The sequence below is a fragment of the Coptis chinensis genome, chromosome 8 (assembly GCF_015680905.1).
Source record: "Coptis chinensis isolate HL-2020 chromosome 8, ASM1568090v1, whole genome shotgun sequence".
NCBI lineage: Eukaryota > Viridiplantae > Streptophyta > Magnoliopsida > Ranunculales > Ranunculaceae > Coptis > Coptis chinensis.
Window position 1 is genome coordinate 80,203,563 of NC_141463.1, and position 16,173 is coordinate 80,219,735.

General features: G+C 34.9%; 2 protein-coding genes and 1 pseudogene across 8 annotated transcripts; 2 read left to right on the forward strand and 1 right to left on the reverse strand.

The window, feature by feature from the left end:
• Window positions 1–3,607: 3,607 nt before the first annotated feature.
• Window positions 3,608–5,961, reverse strand: LOC147483390 (zinc finger A20 and AN1 domain-containing stress-associated protein 9-like). Of its 3 annotated transcripts, none has more exons than XM_086580752.1 (3): window positions 5,821–5,956; window positions 4,762–4,823; window positions 3,608–4,677 (listed from the first exon to the last, which is right to left on the reverse strand). In XM_086580752.1, exon 3 carries the CDS (start codon window positions 4,483–4,485, stop codon window positions 3,970–3,972), a length of 516 nt encoding a protein of 171 aa, XP_086436878.1. In that variant the 5' UTR covers window positions 4,486–4,677; window positions 4,762–4,823; window positions 5,821–5,956; the 3' UTR covers window positions 3,608–3,969. The 3 variants fall into 3 exon arrangements, with proteins under 3 accessions (XP_086436878.1, XP_086436879.1, XP_086436877.1); XM_086580753.1 differs by having other exon boundaries at window positions 4,762–4,791; window positions 5,821–5,874; XM_086580751.1 differs by lacking the exon at window positions 4,762–4,823 and having other exon boundaries at window positions 5,821–5,961.
• Window positions 5,962–6,854: 893 nt separating this feature from the next.
• On the forward strand, window positions 6,855–8,095 carry LOC147483391 (NADPH-dependent aldehyde reductase-like protein, chloroplastic pseudogene; annotated as a pseudogene). Its single transcript, XR_015206229.1, has one exon. The product of XR_015206229.1 is annotated as an NADPH-dependent aldehyde reductase-like protein, chloroplastic pseudogene (transcript).
• Window positions 8,096–10,713: 2,618 nt separating this feature from the next.
• LOC147483392 (TATA-box-binding protein) lies at window positions 10,714–15,814 on the forward strand. 4 transcript variants are annotated; one of them, XM_086580625.1, is made up of 10 exons: window positions 10,714–10,936; window positions 11,023–11,116; window positions 11,888–11,975; window positions 12,755–12,826; window positions 14,104–14,154; window positions 14,420–14,464; window positions 14,583–14,675; window positions 15,020–15,121; window positions 15,223–15,296; window positions 15,468–15,814. In XM_086580625.1, coding segments are annotated over exons 2-10 (606 nt in total). In that variant the 5' UTR covers window positions 10,714–10,936; window positions 11,023–11,036; the 3' UTR covers window positions 15,469–15,814. The 4 variants fall into 4 exon arrangements, with proteins under 4 accessions (XP_086436751.1, XP_086436750.1, XP_086436747.1 ...); XM_086580624.1 differs by having other exon boundaries at window positions 10,714–11,116; XM_086580623.1 differs by lacking the exon at window positions 15,468–15,814 and having other exon boundaries at window positions 10,797–10,936; window positions 15,223–15,300.
• The last annotated feature ends 359 nt before the right edge of the window (window positions 15,815–16,173 follow it).

The window sequence follows — 16,173 nt, forward strand, 5'->3', positions numbered from 1 at the left end:
TTATTTTATTTATTATTATTATTATTATATAAAGAACATTATATATTATTGAGGGGGATTGAATATCAAAAGAAACTCATACAAAGGTAGTACGAGACAAGAGCGCGGCAAGTTGCACATCTAGCTCTTTTTGAACAATAAATCCTATCCTCCTAACTACATACTCATTAGAAACACCTAAGGTTACATTGTTGTCCATTACCTTCTGCACCCTTTTCAAATGATGTGCTAAAAACCTAAATGTATAAACTTTACATATTGGTTAGCTTCACATGCTATCTCGTGTTTCTCCACATTTGTTGCCATTGTGCTTATGGCTGGTTGTCCAAAGACCCAACTTCAAAGACCCAATAATATCCACGATGGACTCAATGGTCATAAATAATATCCCGTGGCGGATGCACTCAATGGTGAGCCATAACATACTATATAAAAACTTTACATCCAATTTGTCGAATTTTTTTGCATATTTTTTAGATGAATCCATCACAAAAGATATGTAAATTTTAGAATTACAAAAGACTAGATTTTTTTTAGGAGAAAAAAAAAATTACACGGATATTTACAAAATTAGGAACTTTTATACAATTACAAATTTTGCTATGGAAACCACTTTAAAATTCACAAAGAAAAAAAACAATGAATTCTTTTAGAAACAGAAGGAAAAATACAAAAGGCATTGGGAAAAAAAATAAACACATAGGCAATAAAAAATATTATACAATGTTTAGACTTTTTTTTTTTTGGCTAAAGGGTAATTAATATTAATAACAAAAAATGGTGTTGCTAACTTTCGTTTTTCTGGATTGAGAACATTTTTGCTTTCTCAAAAATCTATAGTGGGTAAGCAAAATTTGGATTTTCAAATAGCTTGTTAGCCAACATGGTTTATGATCCCACCATTGTTTTAAACTTTGTTTAGTACATTTTTTTGCCACTTTAGCAATAGCGAAATTCCAATCAATGAAAAACAAAGTAAATTTACTACAATTTTATGCAACCTAATCCCCGATGGATTGAATTCATTTTTTCAAAATTGAATTATAACTAATAAAATTTATTATAAAAACCTTGTTTGAGAAAAATAAAAATGGGTATGGATTTGAGAAAACATCAACTAACAAAAAGTGTCAAAAACATAAACCTAGAAATAAACCTTATGTTAGTTAGGGGAAATGTTGTGAGGGTTTGTAACAAAAATCATATAAATTATTTTTGAAATTTGAATATGTGTGAGGATTGAGAAATGGATTAATTAGTTGGATGTATTTATTGGCTTAAATTGCTATAAAAACTCAACTCTCCTTCCCCATTTTTTTCCGCCCATTTAACCTTTTTTGTTGGGGTAATAACAACTAACAAGTGTCAACACCTAATAAACCATGCGTAAAACGGAAATTATTTATAGTTATAGTTAGGTTTATTTAGTGAAAACAAATAATGGTAAAGGAAAAGGTATTTGAAATTCAGGGAGATAGTAAAAATTTGATAAATCAGTTGAAGCAGTTTGAAAAATGATGCAAACAAAGAATGGTAGGAAGATATTTATGGAGATTGCGATGGAAGATAATGAGATATGTTTGAGAGTTTATACTGACTGTGACAAAATTTGTTGTATTGAAATGATGGAGGAGAATGGAAAGGGAAGTGAAGCTCGACGAGAACAAGAATCAAGTCCAGAAGTTCCACCAGGATTTGAGAGACGCCTTAGAAAATCACCCAGGCTAGTAGAAGCAGCAGCAGTATCACCAGCAACACCAACACCAACAGCAGCAGCAGCAGGCCCATCTAAGCAGTAAGTTAAAGAGGTTGTGTTGGCTCTACATGCTGATGGTGTATGCATGACGAGCATGACGAAGAAGAGGTTGTGTTGATTGAAGTGTTGTGTTATGGTGTTTGCTGGTGTTCTAGGTTTAGTTTTTGTGTGTTAAGTTTGTTTTAATTTCACAGTCAAGTGTGCAAGTGTCATGTTTAGTTTTTGTGTGTCATGTTTGTTTCGTTTATGCAATAGGGTTTATGTGAACTGTTTTCGTGGAGAAGAAGAAGTTGTGAATTTGGTATTTAATTTCTTTTTTCAGTTTTTAAGAAAAAAAAAACTTGTTTCTCACGTGTTTTATTAATGCCACCTAATGAAATGAACGGACATATTGTGTATTCCGGTGGCCACATCAGCATTGACCGACTAGAATTAAGCCATAGTCTAAAAGTGCAAAAAAAAAACTAAATATACCAAATAATGCAGTGCAAAAAAAGAAGTAAATTATCTAAATTGCAAAACATGTATAGTACGTTGTACATTATACCCGTTAAGTGTCCACGCCACTTACTTTCAGCCCAAAATTATAGATCAAGATATCTGGGTTTTTTTTCGGGAGCTACTCACAAGAAAATCGTGTTCAATAACAATGAGGCAAGAAACTCTTTTCAAATGGTAAGTGCTGAAGTAGAAGCAACGCAAGAAGTATCTATGATAGCTCACTGCTTAGTCCTCACAGAAAATGTAGTCCACCAAACAGTAACAATCTGTTAATCCAGGAATTCACCACAGCAAGACTAAGTAAATTCCTAGTTATTTTAATTTTGTAGGTCTCTCGTAATTGGCAATAGAAAACTAGAAATCAGTAGCAAAGAATACGTGAGTGCCAACCAAGGTCAAGATAGAATTTCCATGGACCGATCGTAGATATTCATCCCAAGCAATCGCCTATAAAGGGCAAATGGACCAAGTAATTAACGCTTTAACAAACGCCAAGACACACTTTGCGGCCACACCACCTCTGTTACCTCTGTTAGACTGCTACTATCGTATAGCCCATATAAGATGTTCAAAAAGGTTTGTTGTGATGCGGAGATGCTAATGGAAAAGGGCAATGACAGATCTCCAGAATCAGTCCAAATTAAACCTTCATAAAGTCATCACTAAAATGGGAATTAAGGAGACAATAACAGACTCGTTGAGTTCTAACTTCTAAGCTCATTATACTTCGGGAAAAAAAAAGATGACAAGATCAACAAACACGATAGAATGTTTCTTTTGCTTTGTAGACTTGCCTAGTCGAATACAGGGTGGAATTTGAAAGTGGTGACTGGTGAGGGACATGAGGTGTTCAATATGGCCTTTGTAAAGCAGCAGGAACATTTGCAGGTCGTGAACTCAAGCTCTCAAAGACTGATGGAAAAGAGCAACATAGAGCAACTTGATAGCTCTCCAAAATCACCTTCGCAGCAGGTTGAAAACGAATCAGAGTTGTAACTCTTCTAACCACATTATTAAAGGCATGTCTCTTCTCTAAAAAGGGAATATCTAGCAAAAGAAATAAAAGAAGAGTTCTTAACTCAATGAATTTCAAGAATTAAAATGAGAATATCAAAGAACACGGATAGAATTTTTTTTTTTTTTTTGCTTGAAATTATAAGATGGTCAAAATAGTGGGGGACTCAGAAATGCCACAATACTGTTCAGGGATGATCTGAAGAATAATACTAAAGTTGATGGCAAAACAATTATTGCAACACAACTAATCTTACTAAAATCAGGTGTAAAACAACCAACAAGCAATTAGGGACATTGAATAAAGGCTGCTCTGAAAGATGATGAAGGCTCAACTGAGTTAACCCATCTTAACATCAATACCATTCAAATGTAGATATGGAGTTAACAAGCACAGACCACTTAACATAGCAACTCACTTAAACTGCTGTTTGATTGTTCTCAAAATGTAAAGATCATATGCAAATACCAAGAAACCTGAAAAACATATATCTGGTTGAGAGAGGATCACAACCTGACGACACGAGAAACAAATAGCTACCTATTGCTATTTGAAGTTGGGGAACATCCATTTGTCTATTTTTTTCATGCCTCCTTCACAAATAGTTACCTATTGCTATTTAATACTGCAGAACACAATTCGGACACATAGCAACACTAGCTTCTTACTCTCTCAACATATTCAAGCAAAGATGCCATTAGATCTTCTCCATCTTTTCAGCCTTCACAACAGGATTTGCCTTTGCTATGGCATCCCTACCAGCGCTCTTATAGTCAAACGAGCACTCGTGCTTCTCAGAGTACCGATGAACAGAGCAAAATGTACCCCCACAGCGACACTTGAATCCGGTCAAGCCAACCCGTTTACGACAAGTCAAACAACGATTTGCTGGCTGCTTGTCAACTAACCCAGATGATGGACCTTCCTCAACTTTTGGGATATAACTATCTTCGATCTTCTGAGTCCTTTCCACCGCAGGTTCAAACCGAAGTGAAATAGCAGAAGAAGATATATTATCTGAAGCTGGTATGATAAGAGCCGTCTTGAGTTGCTGCTGCTGTTGTTTCATAAATATGTCTCTGTAACACTTGGAGCAGAGGTTATTGGTGGCAGAGCTTCCAAAGAAGCCACAATTGTTTGCACACAAAACAGGTCCACTTGGAGTTTGGCATTCAGTCTCGTCTGTCTCCTTCTTCCAACTTTCTTGTGCCATAATTTAACAAGTAGTAGAACAATAAAACCTCTAGTTCAAACTGACAAAAAGAGACAGCCAGTAGCTGTCAGATGCCTTCAATACTAGTAAAATATCAGAGATGAACGACGCTTGTGAATCAGATGCAATCTCTCTCCCTCCCAGTTTCCTTTCCCAAATGTAAAATCCAGCAGAGACCTGACTCCTTGTCAGCTGTTCCAGAATGAAAAATTTGCAAATCAGAATCTTCCAAATGGTCCAACAGAACTCATTTTACAGTAAGGGCCCAAACCCAACCTTCTCAGCCACGCACTAGAATGCAGTCAGCTGAGCATTGAGCACAAGTTCAACTTCAGGACCTAATTAAATACCATATCTTCAGAAGGAACTAAAAAATAAAATAAAAAAAGAGAACAGAAGAATAAAGCCATTAAAAAGCTTAAACCATATATCCGGGATCCTCTAACAATTTTAAAGTACTTAACTCGGGCACAATGCCTAAAACTGTCCACTTTTAGCTCAAGTTCCGTTACAATTTTCAGTAAAGATTACTGTACATCACAAGTACCAAATATATTCATTTGATATGATGTAAAAGGGGACAATCTGCAGTTCTTCAAACCATCAAGCACAACATAATCCACTACTAAACTGATATTGAAAGTGCCTATGTGTTTATCCTAACAAGTGTTCAAAGGACCCTCTAAACAGCTCACTTCCAGATCAATGGGTGAATGGAACGGAGAGCAGGAGACTGTCTAAATCCCCAGACCGTTATGCATGCATGTGTAACATTTTAAAAAAGTCTTCCTACTCGTCTGGATTGAGGGTACCCATTGAGAGTATAACTTTCACAAGTTCAAAGTAATCTTATGAGCTTGAAATGGAAGCCCATATTGAGAGTTCTAAAGAAAAGAGTGTTGCACCAAAAAAATTAGTAGTGAGGCTAGTAATTAAGAAGGCTTCAAACATACGCTGAAAACTGTTAAAAGCAACGCCTAAAAAATTCAAAATTTATAATTCCTCCTTATACAATTTCATTATCCTTCTTTCTTCCATTCAATAATAGTTAGAATCAACGAAACAATTTATATGCACTGGCTACTATGATCAATTAAAACAAAAATTAGAGACATAACCAATAATAAGTTTACTAAAATCGAAATTTTTAATCGGTCAACTTAATTTATTTTTCTTAATAAAATCATAAACAAAATTAAACAGACAGATCACCATAAGTAAATAACAAACAAACTAATTCTACCATAAAAATTTAAACTTTACATCAAATCATCAACAAAAATTTAAAAAAAAAAATAAAAAAATTGACGAATTGGGGGAGATGAGAAATCTGACCTAGATGAGAATGGATGATTGATCGGGAAAAGAAGGAAGGGGAGAGAAAGTTGAGGGATAGAAGGGGGTGGTGGGTGCTATAGGGGTTTTAAGGGGAAGGAAAAAAATAATGGACAACACCGTCACTGCACGAGTCATAAGAGGGGAGGGGTGAGCATCTGCCCGTATTGCCCGAAATGAAGGGGTGGTGGGTCAAGCTGCCCGTTCTAACTTAATTATCGGAGGAGGACTTTACACGCTATACGGCGCTGTGTCTAGGATAATGATAATAACAACTTTTCTTTTTCTTTTCTCTCCTTTCGTTTTCCTACTTTTTCTTTTGCAATTTTTTATGTTTTTTCTATAATTGGTTGGAAATATTTGTGGGACTCTGTACTTTCTAGGTGTTTTTTTTTAGTTTTATATATTATTTGGTGCTGGCTGGTGAATATATTGGAATTGTATATTAACGAATAATTAGATATATTTCGATGTTAGTCCATCTGGAGAAAACGATACTAATCAATTCCAACTAAGATATTTTTATATAAACATTCTAAATTCCAATCGAAAAATCTAAGTTTTGACTATAACCAACAACTACAAACCTAAATTATGAAATTAATTATTACAAACAAACAAATAACATGTAAAGTAAAACTTATCACAATAAAACACAAGATATAACATGGTTCGATTAATGATGTCTATTTTCACAATAGCTAATTTTTTATAAGTGTGAGAATGAAATTTTTTTCTTGTATATTTTGTATGTCTTTTGAGTAAACAATCCTGCCTTTATATATATAGGATTTTGAAATTTCAATATAAAACAAAATTTCAAATCAACTCGGTTTTCTAACTGTGCACTAACTCGGTTTGTCTGTTGAAACCGGACTTCTAAGTGTGCACGACATGGTGCGTCTCTTCTTCGTACCAATGTAAGAACCAGGTTGTGAAACACTTATTTGATATATCTGATTCTTATTCGTAGTACCCTTCATCTCATTTGTTTCACAAATGTTTATAAAATTGGTTAATGGTGACTATTTTTTAGGGGTAAAATTGTTATTATATATATTAAATAGCAATCACTAATTATTTTGAAAATTGAGAGTTTTCACAAAAAGAGTACAAACTTTTGGAGGGGTAAGTAAAAAAAAATAGACACACCCTCCACAGCAACTTTTAGTTGGGACGGACAAAACCCAGTGAACACTGAGCCGAGATGTACTGAGTACTGACACACCAACTAACAGTTTAACACGCCCGTGTGGTCCTCTTACACAATTCAGATCCAATCACCAACCAAAAACCCCACTCTATAAAACCAACCGTGGCAACCCCCAAAACTTCTCCTCATCCCCATTTTCACCCATGGCAAACTCAACCCGCACCCCTGCACGCCCCCTCGAAGACCGAGTCGCAATCGTAACAGGCGCATCTCGAGGAATCGGTCGTGAAATCGCTCTTCATCTCGCGTCACTAGGTGCAAAACTAGTCCTCAACTACACAACCAACTCATCACTAGCCGATCAACTAGCCGCCGAAATCAACACCCCCACATTATCCACCCCACGTGCCATTTCAATCAAAGCCAATATTTCCGAGCCAACACAAGTCAAACTCCTATTCGACACAGCTGAACAATTCTTCCAAACTCAACCCCACATCCTAGTCAACTCAGCTGGAGTAATCGATTCAAAATACCCAACAATAGCCAACACTGAAATATCAGATTTCGATACAGTGTTTAACGTGAACACAAAAGGAGCATTTTTATGTTGCAAAGAAGCAGCTAATCGTTTGACACGTAATGGGGGTGGGAGAATTATAATGATATCATCATCAATGATTGGTGGATTACGTGTTGGGTTTGGTGCGTATGCTGCTTCCAAAGCTGCTGTTGAGACTATGGTGAAGATATTGGCTAAAGAATTAAAAGGAATGAAGATTACTGCTAATTGTGTGGCACCGGGGCCTATTGCTACTGATATGTTTTTTGAGGGGAAGAGTGAGGAGCAGGTGAAGAGGGCTATTAATGAGTGTCCATTGAGTCGACTCGGGTTGACTAAAGATATTGCTCCTATTGTTGGGTTTTTGGCTGGGGATTCTAGTGAATGGGTTAATGGGCAGGTTATTCGGGCTAATGGTGGCTATGTTTAGATTGGCAGTTTATGTACTTGCTCGCCTAGACTTGGCAAATGTTTAGTCAAAGGTTGTTAATATTCAATATTTCGGAATTATCATAATTTTAGAAATCTGGAAAACCGAAATTCATAATATTTCTACGGTCTACCCCTCTGTCATAGTTTGATTTCGATTAATTTTGGAATCATTAAATATTGTTGTTTTTTTGGTTTTTTTTCTTAACTGAAATATCCATTGGAATTATGACATTCAGTTTGGAATCTGTTTGGCCATGTAAAATTCGGTAGTACTGGATCGTGTTTGGGATATGAAAAACAAATGGTGAATACTCCCAAAATAATTACTCTATTATTTGTTTGGTCCCTTTTACTTTAGAGGGATTGTCTCATATTGTTTTTCATTGTTTTTTTTTTTCAACTCTCCTAATGGAATAAAAATCCCCCAAAATAAAATAAAAAAACATACAAATCGACCAAACAAAATTCATATCAGTAATTTCAAAAAGAAAAATCAAACTTCAATTTAACATAATTTCATAGAAAAATAAAAATGGTGGTCGGTCGATCATAATGGAGACGGTGAAGAAGAATAAGTCATAAAATGTTTATGTTTTTTTTGTTGCTTGCTTCTCCTGTTTTTTATCTCTAATTTTAATTTGGAAATGTGAAGGGAGGAATTTGTGAGAGAAGAAAATAAGTGGGTGAAGAAGAATGTTTGATTTTTTGAATGTATAACTCGAATGAATAATAAAATGATGTTTTCTTTTTCCTGTATTTCTCCCTTGTATTACGGTATTTAACTAAACCCAAATATCCACTATCCACGTTTTTTCTAGTTTCACAATTTATCTTGTTTATACCTTACTCAGTAGTTGTGGGCCCAATTCATAAAATGAACTGGACCAAACAGTAAGACCTAGTATACATGGTCTTATTCTTTCTATAGGTTGGGCAATTCATGCTGCCAAACAGGCCCGTATACACTAATTGGCAAATTACCTAAGGGTCGAATTTGGGTCGGGTTAGCCCAAGTCCGATGGACTAAAACCCGACTTTTGTTGGTCCTAGACTAACATGTCATATCCGTGGTCCATGCTTGGTTTGTAAAATCAAAACCCGACTCGATTTTAGATTGGACTCGGGTTAGAATACCAAAAACTCGAAAAACCCAAGCATGTGTGCATATATGTATGTATATATTTAATTTATTTTAGTTTTGTAAAAAATAAGGTTAAGTATCTCTATTTTAGAGAGAATAAACTCTGGGGAGAGACCCTAATTTCCCCATTTAGTTAGGAGAAATCATAATTGGCTCATCTAGGAGGAGGGTTATAATAGTTAATCATAATATAATCAACAAAGTCAATTTTCCTTTCAAACAATTAAATTCTTTTTATTTTATTAGAAGATTTCAATTTCAATGTTTTTTTACCTCATAATTCAAAAAAAAAAAAAAATTGAAACATTTGACCAACCCGACCCGAATTAGTCGGGCTAGGGCTTGAACTGAAAATTTAAAGACCAATTAGGGCTTGGTCCTAGGCTCAGGTTGACACTTGACACATTTGAAACTCGGGTTGGGCCTGGATTATGCCTCAACCCAACCTAACCCGCCCTAGTTCCACCCCTACAATCACTTTCAAAATACATATCCAAAATAAAATTCTGGCTCCTCAAATCTCGCTGAATGGGAAATTTGGCATTGAATTTTTATTTTATTTTATTATAGATTAATGACATATATTTGATTGTTATCATTAATTACTTAACTATTGTCCTCGAGTCGTTTTCAAATTGAACCAGGTCCTTATAATAACACGTTCTATTTTATTTTGTTATTATGAAAATACATTTTTGTTTTCATCAATGATAATTAGCTAATTAGAGCATTTCCAATGCAAGCCACTGTTATTCACCCTTTATATAGGCAATATTTTTTTATTTTCCACCGTTTTGGTGAAAAACAAGATGAGACTGCACAATACAAATGTGAAAAATAATCTTGGACGGGATATTGGATTCCATTTGAATGTAAAAATTGAAAAAATACGCCGGACGGAATAAAACATCCGTCTGAAGTTAAAAAAAAAAACCCGAAAAAATCGAAAACATGCGAGATGGAATCCAACATCCCGTTTGGAAAAAAAACCGATTTAAAAAAAAAAAAAAAAAAAACACATAAGACGGAATTCAACATTCCACAACTCAGCCACTATCTCAGTTGAAAATTTCACCCTCGTTTTGACTTGAGAAAATAGTCACATTTATATTCACCTTCACATTGGGACAAATGTTTTGAATCATTTTGGAAGTGAATATTTTTACATTCCCAGTATATCCATCAGCATTGGGAATGCTCTTAGGAAGGAATGTGCTCCACGCCTCCACCAAGGACGTTCACGTTTTTTTTTTCTTCATCAAATATATGATCTAGATATTTTATCAGTGAAAAATTAGCTGTGAACTTCATAATTTGCAAAGGATCAACACACTGGTCCAAACTTCTAGCCAATATCAAGATTTTAACTTTCGAAATAGCTAACCGAATTAAAACAGTACTACAGTAGGTGATCCGTGATCCCGAAATGTAAAATAAAGGAAGTGAAGTGAGTAAGTGAGCAAGTGAAGTGTAGAAGCACGAAAAGTGGGGAAACCAAAATATCGAAGGAAAACTGGCACTACCCAGTAAGATTTACATCCCACCGGCTAAATCCCAACATAACAAGTCAACGACTATATATAGTCGAACCCACCATACATAAGCGAACAGCTCATTCTTATCACCGCCTTACCTGTTTTTTTCTCTTTCCTGAAAAACACAAACTCATCCATCCGAAACCCAGAGACAAAGAGAGCTCCCCCTCTTATAATCTCTAGATCTTCTCCCCATAACCTATAAAAGACACCTCTTTTCAATTTTTACCTCTTCATCTCTTCTCAACGTCTCTAATAATTTCACTATTCTCGTTTCGAGATCTACAAAACCTGTAATTAATTAAATCTAACCAACTCGGACGCCTCTTAAAAACGTAATATTTTTTTTATTTAAAAGAAATTGTTAAATTGATTTCAGGGGTGGTATTATAAATGGCTGATCCTGTATTGGAAGGGGGGAGTCAACCTGTAGATCTAGCCAAGCATCCTTCTGGAATTGTTCCCACTCTACAGTAAGTGGTTGTTGTATGTAAAGATGTGTTTTTTAATGATTGGTTTGATCAGGAGCTGGATGGATATGTAATTTTATAGCTCTTTAATAAAATTGTTGCTAGTTTGTCTAATATTATTGGAATCCTTGATGGGTATATGATGATACCCAGATGCAAGAAAATTAAAAGTAACTTTATATGTTGTGAATGCGTACTGACAATTTTGAAATCTTCTGGTCCCCAAATTTTACAGGATGCGTTTGGTATGTAACCAGATTAATAAACAAACACAGTTACCTGAGTAATTACGCACTTTCATTTGTATATGAATCCGTCAACCATTAAAATACAAACATAAGTAGGAAACTACACATCTAAAGTGATGCCATATTGTGATCATCAACATCCAAAATCTGAAGCTATGGTCAAGTTTTGTTGGTTTTCTGGGTTGGAAGCCAGAGGGTTGGCGCACTGAGAAAAAAATCGATTTGGGTAGCATTCTCTAAATTGTAACAGGCCAATACCACCATAGCCTTGGTGTGTATGTTTCAGCGTACACCTTTGTTATGTAAGGAGAAATAAACACCTTCTAAAGTGTAGATCACTGTATACGTGTCAAAGCAAAGATGGTGAAAAGGGTGGTAAAGTTAGGTAGATATATAATATGGACTATAGATATTGGTTACCTGTACATATATTGCCTATGTTTTCCAATATTGAAAATATTTATCGTTATGTGTTAGTGAAGACAATGTTCACGATCATTTAAATGGCTTTCATGAATATATGTAGGAACATTGTGTCAACAGTGAACTTGGATTGCAAATTGGATCTTAAGTCGATTGCTCTCCAGGCTCGTAATGCGGAGTATAATCCCAAGGTATGTTGATTATAGACCATGGATTTCATTTCATTTAAGGAGCATTTAGAAGCTTTATCTTATTGTTATCCAGCAATTAAAGAATCAGATGTTCATGAACCCAATATGTTTTCCAAAATTTATTACTCTTAACTTACTTTGAAACCATATTTGGGTTTTCAAGTGTTCATAAACTGATATATCCTGCGAAATTTATATCAGTTATCAATCTAATGTGAAGTTTTAAGCAGCTTGATTTGGGTTTTTATAATTACATACCAAGTAGATGGCTAATCATAAGAGTTTGATGCATCATAGAGTTAATAATCCTTAAATTAGTTACTGTTAGTATTTTTAGGGATTTTCAGGATTGAGTTTAATTAGTGTTTTAGAGTGTTTTAGGCTATTTCTATTTGTGGGGTTATTTTAATTACGAAAATGTTTCTATTTTGATTAGAATTATTTTTAGAATAGGTTTCTATTATCAAAGTTGTAGAAAGTTATAAATTGAGTTGTAGGCCTTGGCCATAGTTAGTGTTGATGAATAATAAAGTTTGATTGTTAGAGAAAGGTTTTCTCAATTGAATTCTTGTGTGGGAGTTCGTGTTCTTCGCGAGGAACAAGATTGTCGAACCCTAAAATCGACATAGGCATTGGACTTAGGTTCCAAAGTCATTTTGGTCATACTTGACCATCAGAATTACTGCCATACAAGTACATGACTGCTTTTCTTGATTGTAATTTTATTTTTAGTTACCTGGAAATAGTGTTGATCTGATTTTGTAAATGTTTCGTTGCAGCGTTTTGCTGCAGTCATTATGAGAATAAGAGATCCCAAGACAACGGCATTGATTTTTGCTTCTGGTAAAATGGTGAGTTTGGCGGTTCATCGAATTCCAGTACCAATTACATGATTTACATACAATGATTATTTATCCACTCGGGTTTTCATATCAGGTTTTCATTAACCAGTAAAAGAGGAGCATCACCTTCTGTTATCAGATACTGTATTCTATGTGCATGGCGTCCTTTGTCTTAGTGAAAAAAGTGATTGATATACAACTGTCATTTGCTTGTGGTCTCATGTAGCATCTCAACTGTTCAGCAACTTTTTTTTTTTTTTCTAAAATCCTTGAAATTTTCTATTTTGTGCCTTTGACATCATTCTGGGTGCTATGGTTATTTGGACATGCTGAATCGATAAGATGCATAGTTTGTAGCTTGGGGGATTTGGCTTATATAATGTTAAAGATTGCACAGGGGATTCCAAATTGCCTACTTTCAAAGAGTTGGAAAAAAAACAGGGAAAGAAAAATAAGATGTTATCCATGACTAGACGAACCCTGAACCTGAAATATTTTCTGTCCTATTTGATTGGAAACCAATTATTTTGGTTATTTAATCTTTACTACAAATATAATGAGGCGCATAGGAACCAGTCGGTTAACTGTCATGGTGTCCAACATATTGAAATTACTTTTGTATCCTTTGTACAGAAAACAAGTTATAGCTGTAGGTAGGGGTATATTGGTAATCTGGGAACTATTTATTTTGTTTTTTTCGGCTGAGGTCCCCACCAACAAGTTTTTGTCCCCCTTTTTTTTTTTTTTTTTTTTTTTTTTTCAGTTAAGGTCCCACTCATTTTGTGCTTCTGCTTATGTGCGAAGCATGTTTCACACGTGCTCAAAGCCAGTGATAATTTATACCTGAGTTCGTTTTGTAGTTAGTTTCTGTCTATGGGTTGGACACCAATTATTCTGGTTATTTAATGTTAATTTATACAATTATACTTTTGTTTGTTTTGTAGTAGTACTTATTAATTAAAGGAATTATTGGGAACTCTATTTGTTTGCTTATTATTCCAATAAATCATGGTGTTGAAGCAGAAATCAGAAATGCCAACGATTAAATAACCCACTTTCCCACCAAAGAAATTGTCTTCCAGCTTTAGTGCATGCTTGCAGATGCAACATGTATTTTTGTAGTATTGATTTAATCGTAAGCTTGTTTGGGACGTGTCTTTTATAACAGTGATTTATGCTTAAGGTTGTGACTTGTAAGAGGATTAATTGCGAATTTAGTTTTTCTCATCTTTTGTGACAATTATTCAATTTACCTCGATGACTTAATTGTAGCTGACCATTTACAGGTCTGTACTGGTGCCAAGAGTGAACAACAATCCAAGCTGGCAGCTAGGAAGGTAATGATGGCTTCTTAAGATTGTTTTTTACTCGACCTTTGGTTTAAGCTTTAAACATTACATAATTCTAGGAGAAGTAGTGAGCGTATCCTGTGATGGAAAAAAAATTCGGAAAAATTAGCAGACAAATAGAAAATTGCTTTAGTCTCATTCTTGAACAAAGGAAATGGATATGACTTTTTTTCGTAGAACCACAAAGTGAGCTTTAGCTATTAAGTCCGCATCAAGCTGTTTGTTAATCTGACATGATATCTATGTTATCCAGTATGCTAGAATTATTCAGAAGCTTGGGTTTCCAGCAAAGTTTAAGGTACACAGTTGTTCCTTCCATTATGTGTTTTAGACCTTTTTCTTGTTCACGTCACCTTCAGTACATTCCTTCAATTACTGTTTCTATTATCTGAGATTGTTTTTTTCCTGATGTTTAGGATTTCAAGATTCAGAATATTGTGGGCTCTTGTGATGTCAAATTCCCCATCAGGCTTGAAGGTCTTGCATATTCTCATGGTGCCTTTTCTAGTGTAAGTGATCATTCATTATTAGCGCACTTCACTATTCTAATTAAAAGGTATTTATGCTTGAGCTCAATCTATTGTATCATAGCTTGTTATAATACGCCTAGAGAAGTAACTGTTACGAAATTGTTAGTCTTCCTTAAAAGGATGTATCCCATAATTTTTTTTGTGAAGTTCTTAGATGGGACTCTAAATACTATCCACTTCCCAGCTATATAGGTTATTTTTTCTTACAAAGCCAAAATTTCCTAGACTAGGCTTAGAGTGTGTAGGTATATAACTTCTGTGTCATGCATTTTGTTGGGCTTTCCCAATGCACCTTCTTACCTAGTTACTTCTTCTTTGTACAGTATGAACCAGAACTCTTTCCAGGTTTGATCTATCGTATGAAACAACCTAAGATTGTGTTACTCATCTTTGTGTCGGGAAAAATTGTCCTTACAGGTGCAAAGGTATTGGTGCTACTTTTCTGCTGGGTTTAAAATTCACTAGTGGTTTCCGCTTCATTTTAATTCTAGCAAAAGTATAATTGAATGTCTTTTCTGATTTAAAGGTGCGAGATGAGACTTATACTGCTTTTGAGAACATATATCCTGTGCTTACAGAGTTCAGAAAAACCCAGCAATGGTAAGTGGTGATTTTGATATATTACTCTTGATATCTTTAGGATATAATGTTCAAAGGGCCTTATTGTATAAGTGCAGAGGGGTAGTGTATAGTTGCCATCCAGAATCCAAGTTATTCCTGTCTGATATTGGAGTATAATGCTAATCTGTGATATTATGCTTTTGAGTGCAGATTTGTGTTCAATGTAAGATCCTGCGGTTAATTCTGAAGTGTAACCAGTTGGCTCTGCTTCTGTGTTACTGAAGCCGCATTATAATGTAAATAGAGGTTGAAAGGAGACTTTTGAGTGGCGTCGCATCATGATACATTACTTGAGTCAAAAGATGGAGTCTGTAGTGTCTGGGTGGGCTTTCACTATTATGTTTTTTCCTTTGTAGATTAGGTCTCAGTGGGTTCTGATTTAAGCAAGGTGGTGGAATGAGATCATTGAATTTTTTTTCTTCAATGTAAACTCTATTAAAATAGTTCTCCTATTTATGTCATTTACCAATCCAATAATCGTAAGATTTGTCTTTGAATGGGATGGCTTGATGCAGTTTGTTTTTTTCCCATTACTTAAGTGATGGTATTGCTGCAATTAAATTTGTTGCAGTAAGACTGCGTGTACTATCAATTTTGCTCGAGTCTTGATACGTGTTACTTAATATAAGTGTTTTAGTGCATTTCTATTGAATAGGATACATGTTGCATACGTAAATACGTAAGCACTACTTTTTTAGCTACTTCAAAATCTGTATGCCCTTTTAACTTTTGTATGTTTGTTCGTTGTTTCATTTCTTATTTTCTTACTAATCTTTCCGTAATATGAATAGAGGTAAACCAACTCAGTTAAGTTTTGAAGGTTTAGGTTTGTGTTTTTCTTCAGCTCTTTTGATGA

Excerpts from the sequence above, each read along its gene's own strand:
- LOC147483390 (XM_086580751.1), bottom strand. The coding sequence starts at position 4,485 with ATGGCACAAGAAAGTTGGAAGAAGGAGACAGACGAGACTGAATGCCAA.
- LOC147483392 (XM_086580621.1), top strand. The coding sequence starts at position 11,037 with ATGGCTGATCCTGTATTGGAAGGGGGGAGTCAACCTGTAGATCTAGCC. Across the intron at positions 11,117-11,887 it reads GGAATTGTTCCCACTCTACA|GAACATTGTGTCAACAGTGA; the intron begins GTAAGTGGTTGT and ends GAATATATGTAG. Across the intron at positions 11,976-12,754 it reads ATGCGGAGTATAATCCCAAG|CGTTTTGCTGCAGTCATTAT; the intron begins GTATGTTGATTA and ends GTTTCGTTGCAG.